Raw genomic sequence first — 24292 nt, forward strand, 5'->3', positions numbered from 1 at the left:
AAAGCTGATCAACTGCCTCATCGTTCTTATGATTTATGATTTATCTGGACTTTACAAATTAATTTGATAAAGTTCCACATCACAGCCTGAAGCTACAGAAGGACTGGGAAAACTATATGCAAATGGGTAAGGAATTGGCTAAATGACAGGAACAAAGTCATCATAAATAATACATTCTCTAATTGGGATACAGTCAGCAGCGGGGTACTGCAGGGATCTGTGCTAGGACCGATTCTTTTTAACCTCTTTATTAATGACCTTGTGGATTGGATTGAGAGTCAGTCTTTGCTGACGACACCAAACTATGTAGGATTTTAAAATCTGATCTTGACTTTATAATATTGCAAAACGATCTGAATAAGATGATGAATGAGAAAACACTTGGCAAATAAGATTTAATGTAGATAAATTTAAAGTAATGCACCTAGGGCAAAGTAATCCTATTGCTGCATATACATTAAATGGGAGTCTACTTCGGACTACAGAGTAGAAGGACTTGTGTATTCTGGTTACAAGCAAGTTGAGCAGGAGTACTCAATATCAAGCAGCAGCCGCAAAAGCAAACACGATTTTAGGATGTATAAAAAGAGAGATAAAATCCTGCAATGCCAATGTATTACCTCTTTATAAATCACTGGTGATCAGGCCCGGATTGATAATCTGCCCAACCGGGCATTTTCCCATTGGGCCGGGATGAGTGCGACTCTGTGGGCCGCTGGAGTGGCGGCACCCGTTCATCTGGCCGCCGCCGATGCGGTCACCGGCCCGTTTTAAATTTTTGCCGCCGGCCCTTTAAATCTGCGGGCACGGCGGTTTTACACAGACTCGCGCTGGCAACAGCAGCTGCATCATCACTAACAAGTCAGTGGCACAGGAAGGGGTTAAGAACATCTGACGTTGCAGTCAGGACGTTCTTTGTGGGAGGAGAGCCGTTCTGCTCTCCTGACTCCTGCTCCAGGCTGAGGCTGCAGCACTGACGTATCAGAAGAGACTCAGGACATCCGGCATACCTTCGCGTGCCTGCAATAATCACTGGATGCTGCCAGGATTAGAGTGACGGATGGGTCTGGGACCTGGTGAGTGAATACAGGTTCTGCTGGGCTGCAGTGGGATGGGTGCCTGGTATATATACAGTGCTGCTGGGCTGCAGTGGGGTGACTGGCTGGTATATACAGTGCTGCTGGGTTGCAGTGGGGTGGCTGGCTGGTATATACAGTGCTGCTGGACCGCAGTGGGGTGGCTGGCTGGCATATACAGTGCTGCTGGGCCGCAGTGGGCTGGCTGGTATATACAGTGCTGCTGGGCTGAAGTGAGGTGGCTGGCTGGTATATACAGTGCTGCTGGGCTGCAGTTGGGTGGCTGGCTGGTATATAAAGGTGCTGCTGGGCTGCAGTGGGGTGGCTGGCTGGTATATACAGTGCTGCTGGGCTGCAGTAGGGTGGCTGGCTGGTATATACAGGTGCTGCAGTGGGGTGGCTGGCTGGTGTGTACAGGTGCTGCTGGGCTGCAGTGGGGGTGGCTGACTGGTATATACAGTTCTGCAGAACTGCAGTGGCATTACTGGCTGGTATATACAGTGCTGCTGGGCTGCAGTGGGGTGACTGGCTGGTATATAGTGCTGCTGGGCTGCAGTGGGGTGGCTGGCTGGTATATACAGTGCTGCTGAGCTGCAGTGGGGTGGCTGGCTGGTATATACAGTGCTGCTGGGCTGCAGTTGGGTGGCTGGCTGGTGTATACAGGCGATGCTGGGCTTCAGTGGGGTGGCTGGATGGTGTATACAGGTGCTGCTGGTCTGCAGTGGGCAGCAAGGCAGATGGTGATGATATATATACAGGTGGTGCTGAGTTCAGTGGGCTGGTGCTGGACCTGGTGATGATATATATACAGGCAGTGCTGGGCTCAGTCTGCTGGGGCTTTACCTGGTGATGATGTGTATATACAGGTGGTGGTGCTGGGCTCAGTGGGCTGGGGCTTTAACTGGTGATGTATATATACAGGAGATGCTGGGCTCAGTGGGCTGGTGCTGGACCTGGTGATTATATATACAGGTGGTGCTGGGCTCAGTGGGCTGGTGCTGGACATGGTGATGATGTGTATATATATAGGTGGTGGTGCTGGGCTCAGTGGGCTGGTGCTGGACCTGGTGATGACATATATACAGGAGGTGCTGGGCTCAGTGGGCTGGTGCTGGACCTGGTGATGATGGATATACAGGTGGTGGTGCTGGGGCTTTAATATCAATATACCTGGTGATGTATATACAGGAGGTGCTGGGCTCAGTGGGCTGGTGCTGGACCTGGTGATGATATATATACAGGAGGTGCTTGGCTCAGTGAGCTGGTGCTGGACCTGGTGATGATATATATACAGGCGGTTGTGCTGGGCTCAGTGGGCTGGTGCTGGACCTGGTGATGATGTATATACAGGTGGTGGTGCTGGGCTCAGTGGGCTGGGGCCTAACCTGGTGATGTATATACAGGAGGTGCTGGGCTTTACCTGGTGATGATATGATGTATATATACAGTTGGTGTTGGGCTAAGTGGGCTGGGGCTTTACAGGTGGTGGTACTGGGCTCAGTGGGCTTGTGGTGGACCTGGTGAAGATATATACAGGAAGTGCTGGTCTCAGTGGGCTGGTGCTGGACCTGGTGATTTATATACAGTTGCTGAGGATGATGTATACACACCAGCCCCCAGCACCTGTATATATCAGCCACAGCACCTGTGTATACACCAGTACCTCCATATACTTATAAAATAAAAATCCTTTATTATAAATAAAACAAAACACAGTTTTAATTTTTTATTTAAAAATAACAAACACGGTTATACTCGCCTAACACCTAATTCCACCAAAGCCCCTGTTCTTCTGTAATAAAACAAAAAACAACAATATAGTGTGGGAGGAACGGCCCCCGTCGAGTGTCCGGGCCGGAACCAAAGGAGCCGTCATCTGGGTTCCGGGGGAAACTGTCCCCGGGGGACAGAATTTGGGGACGGACCGTTCTGACAGAGAGATGGGCTGGGGGAGGGACCAGTATAAAGGAGGTGGGGAATTCCCCGGATGATGAGTCAGCAGACCGGGACAGAGACTGCAGGAGAGCGTGGGAGCGACTGGAAGCTAGAGCGACCCACCAGTGCCAGAGAGGATGCTCACCGAGGACTCCAGAGGGATGGTGCCAAGGCGACCGGCCGAGACTTGCTGCCCCGCTCCAGCCCGCGGCCACTGCGGCCTCAGTTCAACCCGCGGCCACTGCCGCCTCTTCTCAGCCCGCGGCTGTAGCGTACCCGTGGTCACCCACGGCCGCCGCCGCCTCCCCTCAGCCTGCGGCTGTGGCCTGTTCCCTGCCACCCAATGCTGCCCCACTCTCGCCCGTGGCCGCGGCAGGTACCGTGCCATCGGCGACCACCACTGCCCTGCTCCGGTCCGCAGCAGAGGCCGGGCCTCTGCTGACTACGGACTCCCCGTCGCAGCCGCTATCTGCGCAGGTGGCCTGTCATTCACCACCACCCCTCGCTACCGCTTGCCCCAGGCCGGGGCCTGTGGCCCACCCATCCAAGGACTCCGCCGGGGCCTGTGGGCCTCCAGTGTCACCAGCGCGCCAGAGGGCGCAAAGACTCCGTCAACGCCTCAGCAACTGGGCCCAGCAACTACTACGCCGAAAGACCACCAACCCGAACGACGAGGGACGTCTGGACAGCTAAGTTGACTTTACAATTAAGGACCCGTAGTCGGCCATACCGCGGCCCTATAGTGACCGGGTGTTGCCGAAGTAGTCGTGTTCTACCTACAGTTGTGGCCAAAAGTATTGACACCCCTGCAATTTTGTTAGATAATACTCAGTGTTTTCCTGAAAATTATTGCAAACACAAATTCTTTGTTATTATTATCTTCATTTAATTTGTCTTAAATGAAAAAACACAAAAAGAATTGTCCTAAAATCATGTGATGCTTCTCTAATTTGTGTAATTAACAGCACCTGTAACTTACCTGTGGCACCTAACAGGTGTTGGCAATAACTAAATCACACTTGCAGCCAGTTGACATGGATTAAAGTTGACTCAACCTCTGTCCTGTGTGTGTGTACCACATTGAGCATGGAGAAAAGAAAGAAGACCAAAGAACTGTCTGAGGACTTGAGAAACCAAATTGTGAGGAAGCATGAACAATCTCAAGGCTACAAGTCCATCTCCAAAGACCTGAATGTTCCTGTGTCTACCGTGCACAGTGTCATCAAGAAGTTTAAAGCCCATGGCACTGTGGCTAACCTCCCTAGATTTGGACGGAAAAGAAAAATTGACAAGAGATTTCAACGCAAGATTGTGCGGATGTTGGATAAAGAACCTCGACTAACATCCAAACAAGTTCAAGCTGCCCTGCAGTCCGAGGGTACAACAGTGTCAACCCGTACTATCCGTCGGCATCTGAATGAAAAGGGACTGTATGGTAGGAGACCCAGGAAGACCCCACTTCTTACCCTGAGACATAAAAAAGCCAGGCTGGAGTTTGCCAAAACGTACCTGAAAAAGCCTAAAACATTTTGAAAGAATGTTCTCTGGTCAGATGAGACAAAAGTAGAGCTTTTTGGGCAAAGGCATCAACATAGAGTTTACAGGAGAAAAAAAGAGGCATTCAAAGAAAAAAACACGGTCCCTACAGTCAAACATGGCGGATGTTCCCTGATGTTTTGGGGTTGCTTTGTTGCCTCTGGCACTGGACTGCTTGACCGAGTGCATGGCTTTATGAAGTCTGAAGACTACCAACAAATTTTGCAGCATAATGTAGGGCCCAGTGTGAGAAAGCTGGGTCTCCCTCAGAGGTCATGGGTCTTCCAGCAGGACAATGACCCAAAACACACTACAAAAAGCACTAGAAAATGGTTTGAGAGAAAGCACTGGAGACTTCTAAGGTGGCCAGCAATGAGTCCAGACCTGAATCCCATAGAACACCTGTGGAGAGATCTAAAAATGGCAGTTTGGAGAAGGCACCCTTCTAATACCAGGGACCTGGAGCAGTTTGCCAAAGAAGAATGGTCTAAAATTCCAGCAGAGCATTGTAAGAAACTCATTGATGGTTACCAGAAGCGGTTGGTCACAGTTATTTTGGCTAAAGGTTGTGCAACCAAGTATTAGGCTGAGGGTGCTAATACTTTTGTCTGGCCCATTTTTGGAGTTTTGTGTGAAATGATCAATGTTTTGCTTTTTGCTTCATTCTCTTTTGTGTTTTTTCATTTAAGACAAATTAAATGAAGATAATAATACCAAAGAATTTGTGATTGCAATCATTTTCAGGAAGAAGCTGAGCATTATCTGACAAAATTGCAGGGGTCTCAATACTTTTCGCCACAACTGTATTTGTGTTTGCGTGTCTATAGCCCCTGCGAGGGCAACCCGTGTTACCCCTGTTGGCGATCAGGCCAAGACTGAGGAAAGTTCCCTCTAGTCTTATAAACGTTATCTTAGAAAGCACCAAATTGTCTCGCGACTCGTCACTGCATCCTGCGTACCGGCAATTACCACAATACCATACCTGTCCATCATTGTGTCACACGCCGTAATCCATGTCGGTGAGAAAGGCCTAGTAGACATCTCAATTGGGGTTTCCCCTTACAAAACTAAAAAATGTCAGTGGGGTCACACTGCAGTCACAGAAGTCTGTATCTCCCAGACCTTAAAGGCAGGGAGAGGGACATGTATTGTAGCACTTACAAAGTCATTTTTCCCTGTTGAACCCCCTTAGTGTTCTCACCCATTATGATAATCCATTAATGGCCACCATAAAGCATGATACCAACACATTTTTCCCACAAACGCATTATTATTATTTACCGTATATTCTCGAATATAAGCCGACCCGAGTATAAGCCGACCCCCTAATTTTGCCCCAAAAGACTGGGAAAATTTATTGACATGGGTATAAGCCTAGGGTGGAAAATGCAGCAGCTACTGGTGATTTTAAATAATAAATATACCAATAAAAGTAAAATTAATTGAGACATCAGTAGGTTAAATGTTTTTGAATATCCATTTTGAATCAGGATCCCCACATTATGTTCCATACAGTTCATGATGGCCCCATAAGATCTCTATAAAATACACCCCATATAATGCTGCACAAAGGTTAATAATGGCCCCATAACATGCTCCATAGAATAATATGCCCCATATGCTGCTCAATAAAGGTTATGGCCCCATAAGATGTTCCATAGATTATGCCCCCATATGATGCTCCATAGATTATGCCCCTATATGCTGCCCCCATAAGATGCTTCATAGATTTTGCCCCCATATGCTACCCCCATAAGATACTCCATAGATTATACCCCCATATGCTGCCCCCATAAGATGCTCCATAGATTATGTCCCAATATGCTGCCCCCATAAGATGCTCCATAGATTATGCCCCTATATGCTGCCCCCATAAAATAATCCATAGATTATGCCCCTATATACTGTCCCCATAAGATGCTCCATAGATTATGGCCCCATATGCTGCCGCTGCATTTAAAAATAAAAAAAAATGACATACTCACCTCTCCGTCGCTGGGGCCAGGTGCCGGTGTCACTGCTGGCACCTGAGATATTCACCTGTCCTGCGTCCATGGCTGCTTGCTGCTGTCTGGCATGGCATCTGTCAGTGACGTTCAGACTGCAAGGTGCGCGGCGCGCACTAACCACGTCACCGTGCCCTCTGCTGTCTGAACGTCACTGACAGATGACGTGCCAGACAGCAGCAAGCAGCCATGGACGCAGGACAGGTAATATGCACATATTCATGAGTTTAATGAGCGGTACCATGTGACCGCTGAAGGAAGGAAGGGAGATCGCGGAGAAGCTGGGGGCTGAAGAGACAGCGCCAGGACGGGTAAGTATTTGAAAAAAACGCAATAAGGGGGCACCATCAATTTCATATTATAGATGTGTTACCAAGGGGATCACCGCATGCACGTATTTTCTTGCAATTTGTTAGGACGGGTAAGTATGACCTGACACCCCCGCCCCCCCTCTGACCCCCTGGTGTATATGGCTCGAATATAAGCCGAGAGGGGGGGGACTTTCAGCCCAAAAAAATGGGCTGAAAATCTCGGTTATATTCGAGTGTATACGGTATATAGCGCCATTGGTTCCATGGTGCTGTACATGAGAAGGGGTTACATACAAATTACAGATATCACTTACAGTAAACAAATTTACAATGACAGACTGATACAGAGGGGAGAGGGGACCCTGCCCTTCGGGCTTACATGCTACAATATGGTGGGGAAAGAGAGTAGGTTGGTGGGTTGCAGCAGTTCCGCTGTTGGTTGAGGTGATATCTCTGGTAGTAGTGAGGAGGTAGCGGAGTCACATGACACCCTCACAGTTAATGCCTCAACACTTGTTTTTCCACAATGCTAATATAATTACAAATGGTAGCTTTGTATTATGGTTTATTCAAGTTAGAGCAATCCACCTTGATAGTACTGTAACATAAAGCAGAATTACCGCACGCAAACCTGCAACCAAAAATGTGTTGTGAATTTATCCTGTAGGACCATACTTTAAAGACGTCTGTTTTATGGAAAATGTGTTTCTGGGGATCTGTAGAATTTCCCAGATATTTCTGATTAATCAAACTGTAGAGAAAAGGTTGTATTGAAAAAGACATCCTTACAATTTATTTATTTATTTTTTAAATGTATGTGGGCTGCTTTGGTTGGTGTGTCAGGGTTGATTTTCAGTCCCAGTCCGGCCCTGCTGGTGATGCCACATCTAGAATATGGGATCCAGCTTTGGGCTCCTCATTTTAGAAAGGATATTCAGAAGTTAGAATCAGTTCAAAGATGGCAACTAGATTATTACAAGGGATGGAAGGCGTCCCATGATGAAAGGTTGGAAAATTTGGGCTTGTTTAGCTTAAAAAAAGACGCCTCAGAGGAGATTTCATTAACATGTATAAATGTACTGTATGTGTGACCAGTAGTGTTGAGTATTCCGATACTGCAAATATCGGGTATTGGCCGATATTCGCAATATTGGAGTCCCGATACCGAGTTCCGATATTTTTACAATATCGAATACCGGAATTGGAAGTTCCCATAATGCAATGAGCCAGTTGTGCTAGCCATGTTAACTAATGGCATGGCAGTGATTGGCTGCTGAAATGATGTCATCATGATGCGCGGTCTGTGCGGGCCTGCCGGGGGTCTGTGCGGGCCTGCCGGGGGTCTGTACGGGCCTGCCGGGGGTCTGTGCGGGCCTGCCGGGGGTCTGTGCGGGCTGCCGGGGGTCTGTGTGGGCCTGCCGGGGGTTGTGTGTGTGTGCAGGCATTGTCCGATGGGACTACATGTCCCATCGGGCTATGCCTGCCACAATGCCAGTGATTGACACACTAGCCAATGATGGGACAGTAGTAGTCCCATCATCCGGCTAATGTGAAAATGTTAAAAAAAAACCCATACATACTACATATATACAACATTCATACAACATACATACATACTACATATACTTCATATATACTACATTCATACAACATACATACATACTACATACATACTACATATATACTACATTCAAACAGCATACATACATACTACATAATACATACATACTACATATATACTACATTCATACAGCATACTTACATACTACATAAATACTACATTCATACAACATACATACATACTACATTCATACAACATACATACATACTACATAATACATACATACCACATATATACTACATTCATACAACATACATACTACATATATACTACATTCATACAACATACATTCTACATAATACATACATACTACATATATACTACATTCATACAACATACTACATACATGCTACATTCATACAACATACATACATACTACATAATACATACATACTATATATATACTACATTCATAAAACATACTTACTACATACTACATATATACTACATTCATACAGCATACATACATACTACATAATACATACATACTACATTCATACGACATACATACATACTACATATATACTACATTCATACAACATACATACATACTACATTCATACAACATACATACATACTACATACATACTACATATATAATATTCATACAACATACATACTACATATATACTACATTCATACAACATACATACATTCTACATTATACATACATACTACATATATACTACATTCATACATACTACATTCATACAACATACATACATACTACATAATACATACATACTACATATATACTACATTCATACAACATACATACTTCATACATACTACATATATACTACATTCATACAACATACATACTACATACATACAACATACATACTACATACAATACATACATATAGACATACAGTACATATAACAGAGTACTTACTCACCATCACTTGTCACTTTGATCCCCGAAGCCAGTGTCATCTCACTGTAAAAAATATTAAAATAACAAACAACCAATATACTCCCTGATCCGCAGAAATCCACGAGTGTCCCACAACGATCTCCTGCAGTGCATCACTGAGAGGTTACTATAGTTCTCTGGTCTCACTTTATGGCAAAAGCTGCGTGGGAACTTTCTCACACAGCAATGCCAAAGGTGAGACTAGGGACTATTTTTTTACAGTGGCGGAGGAATACAGTGCGGAAGGATACCTACCTCCCGTCATTGTATTCCTGGTGCCCCTAGAGAGCGGTCGCATCAGCTGATGCTGCTGTTCTCCACGGGAGATCATCGTGGGACACTCGTGGATTTCTGCGGATCAGGGAGTATATTGGTTGTTTGTTATTTTAATATTTTTTACAGATGACACTGGCTTCGGGGATCAAAGTGACAAGTGATGGTGAGTATGTACTCTATGTTATATGTACTGTATGTCTATATGTATGTATTGCATGAATGTATTGTATGTAGTATATATGTAGTATGTATGTAGTATGTCTGTAGCATGTTTTATGTATGTTGTATGTATGTAGCATGTATGTAGTATGTACTACGTATGTATGTTGTATGAATGTAGTATATATGTAGTATGTATGTATGTTGTATGAATGTAGTATGTATGTTGTATGAATGTAGTATATATGAAGTATGTATGTAGTATGTATGTATGTATGAATGTAGCATATATGTAGTATGTATGTATTTTGTATGAATGTAGTATATATGTAGTATGTATGTATTATGTATGTATGTTGAATGTAGTATATATGTAGTATGTATGTATGTTGTATGAATGTAGTATATATGAAGTATGTATGTATGTATGAATGTAGTATATATGTAGTATGTGTGTTGTATGAATGTAGTATATATGTAGTATGTATTATGTAGTATGTATGTATGTTGTATGAATGTAGTATATATGTAGTATGTATGTAGTATGTACAGTATGTATGTTGTATGAATGTAGTATATATATAGTATGTTTTGTGATAAAACACTCCGGGATCGGCTTTGCTGGGGTCAAAGGTCACGTGCGTTCAGCATGAAACTCAGGCACAGAGCTGGGATTCGGGTATAACTGACACTGGGTCAGGTTTATTAACGGTGAAGCAATGCAAAAGGAAATAAAACATAAAACAAATCCTTGCCTGTCCGGCACTAACTAAACAATGAACAACCTAACTACCAACTGGAGGGCTTCTCCCGTCCAGCCAAACCACAGTTGCAGTGGGCACTGCTTTCACTCACGTGTCTCTCACACAGACAGGCTCTCTGTGTTCCCAGGCTGAGACACTCACACAACCACCTGGCATCCTTTTATATCCACCTCCCATTATTCACTAGCAAGCAGGTGCGATACTGACCAGACTAGGCCACATAGGAAAGGAATCTGGGCGAGATATACCTGCCCTCATCCACTATTCCCACATGATTCTCACATATCCCCCCCCTCTGCTCAGACCACTCCGGTCGAGCAATGACACCCGCCAAACAGTGCACTCGGGAGAGGGCATCTGCATTTCCCATCTGTACCCCTGGGCGGTGCTCCACCGTAAAAGTGTAGGCCTGCAGGGCAAGGAACCACCGGGTCACCCGGCTATTCCGTTCCATGTTCAAGTGCATCCACTTGAGAGGGGCATGGTCAGTGATCAGCCTGAACTTTCGGCCCACCAGGTAATATTTGAGGGCCTCTAGAGCCCACTTAATGGCGAGGCACTCTTTTTCTACGGCTGCATACCTTTGCTCGTGTTTATTCAGCTTCCTGCTGAGATAGAGGACTGGGTGTTCCACTCCGTCCCTCACTTGTGAGAGTATGGCCCCGATACCGATATCAGAGGCATCCGTTTGTACCACAAACTTGCTGCGGAAGTCCGGAGTCACCAGTACGGGCTGAGAGCAAAGTGCCCGTTTTAGGCTATGGAAGGCTTCTTCAGCCGCTAAACTCCATTTAATAATGACGGAGTCTTTCCCTTTTGTAAGATCCGTCAGGGGGGTAGCGATGGCTGCAAAATTGGGTATAAACCGGCGATAATAGCCGGCGATCCCCAGGAAGGCTTGCACCTGCTTCTTGTTGACAGGTTGTGGCCAGTCCTGAACCGCCTGAATCTTATCAACCTGGGGTTTAACACCTCTCCCAATTACATACCCCAAATACCGGGCTTCTTCTAGCCCGATGTGACATTTCTTGGGGTTCGCGGTTAGACCTGCCTCCCACAGGTCGTCAATCACAGCTTGTACTTTCTGGAGATGAGTCTCCCAGTCCAAGCTGTAAATGACAATGTCATCCAAATAGGCCGAAGCGTACCGCCTATGTGGCCTCAGGACTCTATCCATCAGTCTCTGGAAGGTCGCCGGTGCCCCGTGCAGTCCAAACAGCATATACACATACTGAAATAAACCTTCCGGCGTAGCAAATGCCGTCTTTTCTCTGGCAGCCTCAGCCAGAGGGATCTGCCAATACCCCTTTGTTAGATCTAGGGTCGTAATATACCGGGCTTTTCCTAACCGATCTATTAACTCGTCGACCCGGGCCATAGGATAGGCATCAAATTTTGAGACCGCATTCAGTTTCCTGAAGTCATTGCAGAACCGGATGGTGCTGTCCGGTTTAGGAATTTAGGAATTAGCACAATCGGGCTGGACCACGCACTGTGCAATTCCTCAATGACACCTAACTCTAACATTGCCTTCACTTCTCGGGAAACGGCTTCACGGCGCGCTTCCGGGATTCGGTAGGGCTTTTTCGTGAACTGTGACACCAGGTTCCGTTACGATGTCATGTTTCATTAGCGTAGTCTGCCCAGGTTTTTCTGAGAAAAACTTTTGGTTGTGAAGTAGAAACTGCCTGACCTCAGTCTTTTGCCGCTCCGAGAGAGTCTCTGCAATCCGTACCTCCAAGGCAGACCGATCTTTCCAGGGTTTTATCAGATTTACATGATAAATCTGTTCAGGTTTCCATTTACCTGCCTGGTATACTTTGTAGTTTACTTCACCAACTCTTTCCTTAATCTCAAAGGGGCCCTGCCACTTTGCCAGGAACTTACTGTCCACCGCGGGGACCAGGATCAACACCCTATCTCCGGGTGCAAACGTACGGATCTTGCCGCCCCTATCATAGATTCTTTTTTGGGCTCCTTGAGCCTGTATCATGTGTTCTTTGACGATAGGCATAACAGCCGCAATACGGTCCTGCATTTGTGTGACGTGATCTATCACTGTTTTAAACGGAGTGACCTGACCCTCCCAGGTTTCTTTTGCAACGTCTAACAGTCCGCGAGGACGTCGGGCGTACAATAACTCGAAAGGCGAGAATCCCGTGGAAGACTGGGGTACTTCCCTGATGGCAAAAAGCAAATACGGAAGTAAATAGTCCCAGTTCTTCCCATCCTTGTCTATCACCTTTCTCAGCATCTGCTTCAGAGTTTTATTGAACAGTTCGACCAACCCGTCTGTTTGAGGGTGATACACGGATGTGCGTAACGGTTCGATTTGTAACAATCGGCAGAGCTCCTTCATTACCCTGGACATAAAGGGGGTCCCCTGGTCGGTGAGTATCTGTTTTGGTATACCGACCCGACTAAACACATGCACCAGTTCCTTGGCAATCGTCTTGGTGGCCGTGTTACGCAAAGGGATGGCCTCCGGGTAACGAGTGGCATAATCCAAGATGACCAGGATATGTTGGTGTCCACGTGCAGACCGTGGAAGGGGCCCAACTAAATCCATCCCAATCCTCTCAAACGGGACTTCAATAATAGGTAGGGGTACCAAAGGGCTACAGAACCGGGGCTTAGGTGCAGAGGCTTGGCAGTCAGGACAAGACTCACAATATACTCGAATATCGTGATGCATGCCTGGCCAAACAAAACAGTGTAAGATCCTTTCGGTGGTTTTCTGGACTCCCAGGTGACCTCCCATCACATGTCCGTGGGCCAGGTCCAGCACCTGCCGCCGGTAGGGTTTTGGCACGACTAATAGTTGCACCGTATCTTCCCCCTTTTTCTCTATCTGATAGAGTAAATCATTCTCGAGAACCATGTAAGGGTATGCCAACCTAGAGCCAGGTTCTACGGGTACCCCATTTATCACTTTTACATTTGTCCTAGCCTGAGAAAGGGTAGGATCCTTTATTTGCTCGCTTTGGAAGTCATCTTTCTGAACTTCTAAATCCGGCAAACGGGGAGGTGGACGGCTGTCGGCCTCCTCCTCTTCCCCGGTCTCCTCCGTATCACCCGCCATGACTGAAAACGGGAACTGTAGGTCATTTACAGCAGACTCTTCCCCCGAGTCTTCCGGGGAGACCTCTTCCAGGGGTTCGGGACCCACACGTGCCCGGGGAGAAGAATCATGTACATTATTACCCTGGGGTATCAACTGATTCTCCCACAATTGCCAGAAGTGGGGAAAATCCCGGCCCAGGATAACATCATGCAATAACGCCGGGACGAGTCCCACTTTATGTTGCACAGACCCATAGGAAGTAGTAATGCATATGACCGTGGTGAGGTACGAACAGGTGTCTCCATGCACACACGTTACAGAAAATTTGTCTGATGGTCCAGTCGGGGCTGACACCAGACTGGCCTTCACCAGAGTCACCACACTTCCCGAGTCTAACAATGCCACCACATTTTTGCCATCAACAGTTAAATCACACAAGTGTTTTTCCACATCCTTTTGACCGGCATTCACACTCACTACCCGTGCAACCATAGACATGCGGTTTTTAGAGTCTGTGAGGTCGCACTGCATGGGTTCAGTAGTGACCGGACAGTTCGCAGCAATATGTCCCATCTCTTGGCAGCGGAAACACCTAAGGGGCCCCTTGCTTAGACCATAGTTCGTTACTCTTGGCCTCGCAGTGCGGGCAGTCCCGTTTTCCTCCCCCACTGTCTTAGGGATTTTTCCATCTCCCCTACTCCCTGGAACAGTCTTACCGGTTCCACGTGGAGACGATGAAGAACGAGGTGGGGTAGCGTCGTCTTGGAGTCCTTCCGCCATGGAGTAACGTTCAACCAGATCCACCAGTTGATCTGCCGTCGTAGGATTTCCATGGCTTACCCACTTCCTCAGGGCTGGTGGTAGAGCTCTCAGGTACTTGTCCATGACGACTCTCTGGATTATTTCTGGCGCTGTCAGCATCTCGGGTTGTAGCCACTTCTTCGTCACGTGGATCAGGTCGAACATCTGTGACCGCGGTGGTTTATCCGGCTGATAAGTCCATTGATGCACTCTCTGTGCATGGACAGCGGTCGTCACTCCCAGCCGGGCCAAGATCTCGGCTTTCAGTTTGTCAAAGTCCTGCGCAGCTTCAGGCTCTAAGTCATAATAAGCCTTTTGGGCCTCACCAGAAAGAAACGGGGCAATCAGGCCGGCCCATCGTGCCTTCGGCCATTTTTCTCGCACCGCCGTCCGTTCAAACGTGGTCAGGTATGCCTCGACGTCATCCTCGGTCGTCATTTTCTGCCAGTACCGACTCACGTGAATGACTCTCGACTCAGCTTCCAGGTTAAGCTCAGGTAAGCTTGCCAAGCGCTGCGCCACCTGCTGGAGAAGCGAACGATCGGTAACTGTCATGTCCACCAACTCCTTCAGCTGGGCCATCATCACCCGATTAGCTTCTTGCTGGACGGCGGTGGACTGTACCAGCACTTTCACCACATCCTCCATGCTCATGCTTGCAACGTGATGCCCACGTTCTCCACCACAATGTGATAAAACACTCCGAGATCGGCTTTGCTGGGGTCAAAGGTCACGTGCGTTCAGCATGAAACTCAGGCGCAGAGCTGGGATTCGGGTATAACTGACACTGGGTCAGGTTTATTAACGGTGAAGCAATGCAAAAGGAAATAAAACATAAAACAAATCCTTGCCTGTCCGGCACTAACTAAACAATGAACAACCTAACTACCAACTGGAGGGCTTCTCCCATCCAGCCAAACCACAGTTGCAGTGGGCACTGCTTTCACTCACGTGTGTCTCTCACACAGACAGGCTCTCTGTGTTCCCAGGCTGAGACACTCACACAACCACCTGGCATCCTTTTATATCCACCTCCCATTATTCATTAGCAAGCAGGTGCGATACTGACCAGACTAGGCCACATAGGAAAGGAATCTGGGCGAGATATACCTGCCCTCATCCACTATTCCCACATGATTCTCACAGTATGTAGTATGTATGTTGTATGAATGTAGTATATATGAAGTATGTATGTTGTATGAATGTTGTATATATGTAGTATGTATGTAGCATGTATGTAATATGTATGTTTTTTTTTACATTCAACACACTAGCCGGATGATGGGACTACTACTGTCCCATCATTGGCTAATGTGTCAATCACTGTCTTTGTAGCAGGCATAGCCCGATGGGACTTGTGGTCCAATCAGACGATGCCTGCACACACACACAACCCCCGGCAGGCCCGCACAGACCCCCGGCAGCCCGCACAGACCCCCGGCAGGCCGTAGACCCCCAGCAGGCCCGCAGACGCCTGGCAGCCCGCACAGACCCCCGGCAGGCCATCACAGACCCCCGGCAGCCCGTACAGACCCCCGGCAGGCCCGCAAAGACCCCCGGCAGTCCCACACAGACCCCCGAGAGGCCGATACAGACCCCGCCCGCACACACACACACGCACAGTCTCCGCCCACGCACCGCCTACACTCTTCCCCCCTCCCGAACTGGATGTGCAAGTAAAGAAAGGGTTTATTTTCATTCCGATATTTATGTCCCATTGACTTGCATGGGTTTCCTGTATCGGAATCGGCGATACCCTATATTTTTGGGGTATCGGTCCGATCCAATACGATCCGATATTTCCCGATATCGGAAGGTATCGCTCAACACTAGTGACCAGTACAAAACAGTGGAACATAACTTATTCCTTCCAAAGACCATACTGAGGATTAGGGGGCACTCATTACGAGTGGAAGAAAGGTGATTCCAGCAGCTAAATAGAAAAGATATCTTTACAGTTAGAGCAGTCAGGTTGTGGAATGTCCTACCACAAGAGGTAGCAATAGCAGACACTATAACAGCTTTTTAAAAAAGGGCTGGGTGATTTCATTGAAACACATAACATTACAGGTTATCGTTAAATTACTGATGTACTGTACAATTGAAGGAGAAAGGTTGAACTTGATGGACCTGGATCTTTTTTCAACCTATGTAACTATGCAAAAAAAAACAATGTAATAATGTGTGCAAACATGGTCAAGAAGTACAGGAAACCTCTGTAATTGTAAATAAAGGTTTCTGTACCAAATATTAGACCTTGGATATCTCGGACACCTTCCACGTGTCCCTCCTTAAACCTGTGCACATGTCCCGGTTCTCCGAGTCATCTGCCGGGACATCGAACCTGTCTTCGGACGAGTTTGAGGTCAATGTCATTGTGGGACGCAGGATGGTGCGTGGTAAAAAGTTTTATTTGGTGGACTGGAAGGGTCATGGTCCAGAGGCTCAGACCTGGGAGCCAGTGGAGAACATCCATGCTCCGCTCCTTATCGCAGCATTTGAGCGTAGCGAGGCTCAGAGGGGAGGGGGCCCTAGGAGGGGGCGTAATGTTAGGCGTCAGGTTCCTGCCACTGCACAGCAGGAATCCAGAGCCTTGCACTCGGCAGTCCCCCATTCTCCTTCGGCCGCAGTGGAGCCTGCTCAGCAGACTCGTCGGTCCCGGTGCTCTGCCTAGACCAGCAGTGTGGGATCAGTTGCTGCTGCCACCTCTGGTTCAGGTATGACAATGCAGCCTGGCCAGCAGCAAAAGACTCCAGAATCTAAGTCCTTCCGTCACTCCACTGAGCATGCTCATGGGACGATTCCCCATTGGGGATCGGGAGTCACATGCTCAGGTCCTTCTCCAGTTCTGATTGGTCCATCAGGGGGATCTGGAAGGTTCCGGAAGATCTTGGCTATAAAAAAAACTCGCATGGCCAAGCCAAGTATAGACTTTAGTTGCTATATGTGTGGATGATGATGGATGCATGTACCTGGTGAATGACTTAAGATTCCCCTCCCTTGGATATTACGCATGTGGTTAGGGTAATAGTATGAGAGTCAGCACCAGTCAGTGGCTAAGCTATAGGTCACAATGCACATCAGTCCACAGCACTAGCGTCCGATGGTGTCGCCTACTATAGCGCACTATCGTACCGCGGCAATCACTGTCGCTCCGCTGCAGTCAGCCTGTTAGTGGCGTTCGCGGTTGCGACGCCGCAAGTTCAGTAGGTCTACGGGACGCTGGCCCTGTGTCCTTGGGCCTGAGTCCTGTGATCACATACTGAGCGTTTATCTCCTCGATCTCTGTGAGCTTTAACAGGCTCGGTATTTGTGTTTAATCATAGAATCATAGAATCGTAGAGTTGGAAGGGACCTCCTGGGCCATCTGGTCCAACCCCCTGCTCAAAGTGGTAGTGCAGCTCCGTGGAGCAACAGATTTCGCCCTGTGCACACCGGGTGATGTTTAACCCGCCATTGTACCACGATATAGAGCGTCCGCCAATACCTAGCAGTAGTGTACCACCTCTGCACGGTGGACCCCGGGCTGCGAATGCACCTATTATTTTATAATTTGGTGCGTTCCGCCAGCCCTGACACTGTAAGTGTTCAGTATGGATGCCGAACTTTACTGTTTGGGTTCCCCATCTCTAATTAAAATTTATTTGCACAGCTCTAGAGATTCAGGGCATTGCACTTGTGATTTGGGGAACAGACCCAGAATCAAAGTGGCTAGCGATGCCCCTGACTCGCTGGCCTGATATAATCACCCCATGGGTAAGAGTTTGACATTTATGTTGTTTATTGCAAGTGTGCCACAAGGGCCTATTCTATAACATAAGAGGTAAAAAGTGCTGTTATGGTAGATTTCTCTTCCCTTGTAGAAATGTAATCAGTCAAGAAGTTCTTTTATGGCTGGTCACAGGGTGATTCAGTTTGGCTCAGCTCCAATGGCTATCTGATCTTCTTTCTCTTGAGAGCACTGGCTTCAACACATGACAAGAAGACTACTGCTGCTTTCAAGTTAGCGTCCAGATCCAAAGGAACCAGAAACCCTCAAGCAGAGGACCAGGGAAGGATCGCAGCCCATGGCTCTGGATAGCTTCATAAGTACACCCTAGTCAGCGACGCTGGACAACTCACCTTCACAAAATAAGAGCTAGGACTCCAACTCACTGCAGGGTTATGGTACATCCAATATCTTTGGAGTAAGTCATCAGCTGACAGAGTTGATTATTCCTCCCTGGGGGAATTTCTTCACGGCCAATTCCAGTTCCATTTACAGCCAGGGGGAAGATGTTATCGTCCAAAGCCACACCTTGGTTCTGATAATTAAGGCTGTGGCTTCGAGTATGCTCCACGGCAGAGTCCCAAGTCATGGGAGATGAAGGTAGTAGATGATTGGATGCATAATCGACCCTTTCCAATGTTTAGGGTAGCTGTGCGCTGTTGGATGGCTGATATTTTAGACAGTATAGAACTAATTTATTAGAGCTCTGGTTTCTGCGTCCTACTTTCTTAGCAGCTAGGCCATGCACAGAGGGACTGGGCTACTTTTTTAATTTTATTCCTGTTATAAAGGGATTTCCTGTCATTTGAAAACAATGGGACCCGGACATTTGAGCTGGAAAATTCTCTCCCAGGATTTCCGAATAAATAATTCCTAAGCTTTATAAATATAGCTTAGGAATCGTTCAGATGAGATAAAACGGATATCATACAGACAGCACACTGACCAGTGCAAGCCATTGGCATAGTTCACATGAATGTTTTTATATGTGGACCAAGGGTATCTGTATATAATTAGAAATAGAAAAAAAATAGCATCATACACTATTTTAATCTCTTTTTTTCAGATCAGACTTGCCCATTTTATGTTGATGGCACAAACGGGACATACAGGTTACGTATGTCATGTGATTTTTAGGGGTCCATTGCAATGATTAAGGTAAGATTTTATAATTAAAATGTTTATGCAAAAATGGATGCCATATGGATGTCATACGGAAGTAAAAAATTGAGATACAGATGACATCCTGATGACAATATGGATGGAAAATTATCTGTTTTTCTGGATGAAAAAAAGATGATTTTGCATGCGAGCCAATTTTAATTAGATATATTATCCAAAAACTGTTCAACTACAAGCATCTCAAAAAAAAAATCAATGACTTACTAGAGGTCCTGCTAATCCACATAGCTTCTTAACTTCAGCTGTTGAACCACTTGGGATAGTTTGGTGTATCCTTTGCAGAAAAGCACTACATTGCTTCCATAGCAGAGATGATCTCAGAGTTACTCCATTTAGCCGACCCTTCATGATGATATCATGCTGCATCTCTTGTCTATAGTTAGCCAAAGTAAATTAATTCAATCGCTTCTTCACTTGGAACCTCTACATGCACTCATTAACAAAAATCTTTCATCTATTAAAAGAGGTATTTTAATAACCTTTTATCTACTTGACCTACTTCTCCACGCACATAACTTGGCATGAACAATAGAAGATTTAACCTTTTACATTACTATATGCAGTAACAGAGCCTTACCTCACTGATGTACCTTGAAGGCAGACCTTTTGCTATAGTATTTGCTGCATAGGGCATGTGCCCTCGATCTGGCGTCGCTGCGGGTTTGAGATGTGTATTTATGCAGTGTCAAACCTGCCGTGGCTAGATGTGATAGCATAGTGGAAGGGATTTCAAGAAATCCCATGCCCATTATGCGTCCACAGATGCCCGCGGATCACCCGCGGAGAAGGACATGTGGCGCGTCTTTCCCAACCACAGCATGTCAATTTCACCAACAGAATATACTGGATGAGGCAAGTGCGCATGGTTCAGTTAACACATATTAATCTACTTGTGTTCACTAGACAGCATCGCTTTGGAAGCAGAAAATATGAGCTGCGTCCAAAGTGCTGCTACTTCTGAATTGTGATCTAGAAAGATAGCGTGCACTCAAGTCTTAGTAATGAGGTGCAGGTGTAATGGACCAATAGGTCCTATTACCAATAATAATATAAATTCACCGCACACTCAGAGGAATATAATGCCAACAAGTGTTCATTTTATTATGTACAAAACATGTGGGAGCCAAAAAAGAATATAGAGCACTAAATGGAAGCGATATACATATAACGACGTATCGGAACGTCGTTATATGTATATCGCTTCCATCTAGTGCTCTGTATTCTTTTTTGGCTCCCACATGTTTTGTACATAATAAAATGAACACTTGTTGGCATTATATTCCTCTGAGTGTGCGGTGAATTTATATTACTTCTGAATTGTGGGCACCCGGCTTAAGTGGTCCCCAGAGACTAATCAGAGTTTCCATTCCCCTTGAATCCCCTCTATTCCTTTTACATGTTTAGTTCCAATTCTCCACCCCCTACTTCCCCTCCAGGATCCAGGCAGAGTTGTGTAAAAAATTATATGTGCTTTATTTTTCTGCAGAAAGCTCGCAGGTTTCACAACTGACATTGTAGACGGTGGAATCTGTGGACACATTTGTGATAAAATTCATAATGGAGAAAATTTTCTATGAGTTCATTGTGAATCCTGTATGCAACTCTGCTGATGTGGAAATACATGTATGAATGTACAGTTGAAGTCGATTTTCCTGGTACCATTGACTACTAACGGGGTTTGTTCAGAACAGAATTAAACCATTGAGAAGGAAGATGAATCCCAATCTAAAAGCAACTGAACATTTTTGTTACTGAGAATAGGAACTGAGAAAACATTCAAGAACATGAGAGAACTGCAGTGGAAGACACTACCAGCAGACAGGAGCAAGAAGCTCACAGATGACTACATACAAATGTTTGGAGGCTGTCATTGCCATACATAGGGAAGGGTGCTACTAATCCTGTCTATGTCATATACAATGGCTCATTATTTCTGTTTTTGATATTACTGAGCACGTCAACTTTTTTGGTATATGTAACTGTGCATTCTATTACAAAATTCTAACTGGGGCACAGCTAGTTATTTCTGAAGATTTGTTTTTAAATAATAAACAATAAAGAGTGCCAACAATGTTGAACACAACTGAAATTTTTTTTGTGATCCATGCCCCTTTGTGGGCCAAAAAATTATGTGAAAAGAAGAAAAAGTTTAAAAATGTAATATTAGTGTTTTTAAATGATGAACTTCGAATGACCTCTTTTTCCCCCATCTAAACATAAAGGAATAAAAAAAATAAATAAAAAGAAGTGCCGTATATTCTGTACTTTTGCGAATGCAGCAACACTATCTATTGAAATATAAAATTATTTAATCCGTAAAGTAATGTTGAGAACAAAACAAAATACAAAAATTAAATTTTTTATTTGTCATAATAAAAAGCGGGCTTACAAAAAGGACCCCTTTATTAAACTATAACCTTTATTTAATAGGGATCATGCTGTAATATTTTTATACACATCTAATAAAGTGGAGATAAAATGCATATATAGTGGAACAATATCACAATTTTCTAGATTATCAGCACTAATGTAAAAGAACCGAAGATCTGATAGCCTTATTTATGCGCTCCCATGTGGGTATATTGTGTTATCATTTGATATGAGTGCCAGTTTGGCACAATTCCGGTTTTATATTATTGTGACTGCACACGAGTTTGTGTACCATATTTGGGCAAAATATTTGGATACGAATCAAATTGGGAATATCATGTCCTATATGTTGTTGTACCAGTGTCCTGTAGACTAACGTCCTGAACACATTTACTAGGTGTATAGCATAATGGGGATTACATTTTCTGTCTATCTGCTACCCAGGGCAATAAAGGGGAGCTCAGGGACAGAAGACGAACGAGCGGGGGCGCCATCTTCCGTGATTATCTATACTATGCAAACGTCTGTAAGTAGGAAGGTTTAGCTATCAGGGTATGAGCACCTTTTCCTACATCTAACTGTTCAGTATGCTTTGCACCATTGTTTTCCACCTTTATTGTGGTCACATGTATGCTTAGGACTTTCACTATAACAAGGTGTATTCTAACATCAGAGATCTTCGATTATTTAGTCCTGCCCTCTATAATACTTGGGTGTATATAACTGGTGACAAATTACAACTAGTGGACCTATTATCACATCTATATATAACATAGGATGGGAATTCACCCCACTGTTATTAATTGAGGCCCACTTATCTAATGAATAGGCTCTATTAGTGTCCTGTTAATTCATGAACATACGGTTCTTTAAATCGGATGTATAGCATAAGAGAGGTCGTGTTTTCTGTCCGTCTTTTGTTAAGGGCTACATGGGGGAGCCAAGGGACCGATGGACGACGCACGATCGAGGGCGCCATCTCTCGTTACCAATCTAGGGTGCCTACCACCGCAAGTAGGATGGTGTGTACTAGGAAAGAATATCCTTTCCAACGTCTAGATATTAGACTCTGCACCATTATTTCTAAACACTGTTTTTCGGTGATTACTTTGTATCACCGTTCATACTGCACACACACACAAATGATACACCATTTGAAAGGTAAACTTGCCCCCTTTCAGCAAGAAAATAGCCAAACAAACCACACATCCACGATTCGATCACAAACATTAATTTTCATAAACATGCAGTAAGGAAAAATGACCTGCAGGTGGCACCACACTACCCCAAAGCACACTACCACAAAGTTGCTTACAGACATCACAAACAAATCCAAACATTTGCCTTGGGGTCTTTCCAGCTTGCTCAAGTGCTTGTCCAGCCTATTTCAGGAAAATTGGAGGATTGCACACTTTACTGCAAGTGAGTCACATATGCAAACACATATAAAGGACTTTATCTGTCCTTTGCTGTGGATTATCTAGGATAACCTATGGAGACAGGTTACATACTAGTGGGGCCGCCACCTCTTGGATTTTTGAAGGGGTCACCTTCCATAGCTGGTGGAGTGCTCTTTGCGTACAAGGCTATAAGGCGGCAGCATCCCTCTGACACTCTCTTATGTGATATTGTTTCCCTATATATGCAATTTATTTACACTTTATTTAGCAGGGATCATGATCTAATATTTCAATACACAATAAAGGTTATATGTTAACCCTTTACTGCCATCAGTATAGTACGTCCGATGGCAGTATCCCCCGCTTTGATGTGGGCTCTGGCGTTGAGTCCATCTTAAAGCCGGGACATGTCAGCTGTTTTGAACAGCTGACATGTGCCCGCAATAGTCGCAGGCAGAATCACGATCCGCCTGCAGCTATTAACTGGCTAAAAGCCGCTGTCAAACTCTGACAGCGGTATTTAACGAGCGCTTCCAGACATCCGGCCGGAAATTCACTCACTGGTTACCCGCATCACGTGATCGCAGGTCACCAGTGTGTCGGCATGACAACCAGAGGACTCCTTCAGACCTCCATGGTTGTTGATGCCGGATTGCTGTGAGCGCCACCCTATTGTCGGCGCTCATAGCAATGCAGTAATTCTGCTACATAGAGGCGATCTGAGCATCGCCTCTATGTAGCAGAGCTGTTCAAGTTGTGGCAGCTTCTAGCCTCCCATGGAGGCTATTGAAGCATGCCAAAAGTAAAAAAAAATATGTTTTTAAAAATAAAAAAACATAAAAGTTCAAATCACCACCACTTCGCCCCATTCAAAATAAAACAGTAAAATTAAAATCAACCATAGACAGTTTTTGTATTGCCACATTCAGAATCGCCCTATCAATAAAAAAATGGATGAACCTGATCGCTAAACGGTGTAACGAGAAAAAAAATAAAAACGCCAGAATTACGTTTTTTTTGGTTGCAGCGGCATTGCATTAAAATACAATAACGGACGATCAAAAGATTGTATCTGCATAAAAATGGTAGAGCAGCACGGTGGCTCA

The 24292-nt window shown here is 45.5% G+C and overlaps 1 protein-coding gene across 1 annotated transcript in view; it reads right to left on the reverse strand.

Moving 5' to 3' along the window:
• Positions 1-19782, reverse strand: part of LOC141085942 (multidrug and toxin extrusion protein 1-like) — a 159634-nt gene extending 139852 nt beyond the window's left edge. The window contains exon 1 of the mRNA XM_073571613.1: positions 19621-19782. Within this exon, the coding sequence (XP_073427714.1) occupies positions 19621-19782 (162 nt within the window). The remainder of the gene's footprint in view (positions 1-19620) is intronic.
• Between the last annotated feature and the right edge of the window lie 4510 nt (positions 19783-24292).

Source organism: Dendrobates tinctorius, unplaced genomic scaffold (genome assembly GCF_039654945.1).
Source record: "Dendrobates tinctorius isolate UK_male_01 unplaced genomic scaffold, ASM3965494v1 ptg000007l, whole genome shotgun sequence".
Lineage (NCBI taxonomy): Eukaryota > Metazoa > Chordata > Amphibia > Anura > Dendrobatidae > Dendrobates > Dendrobates tinctorius.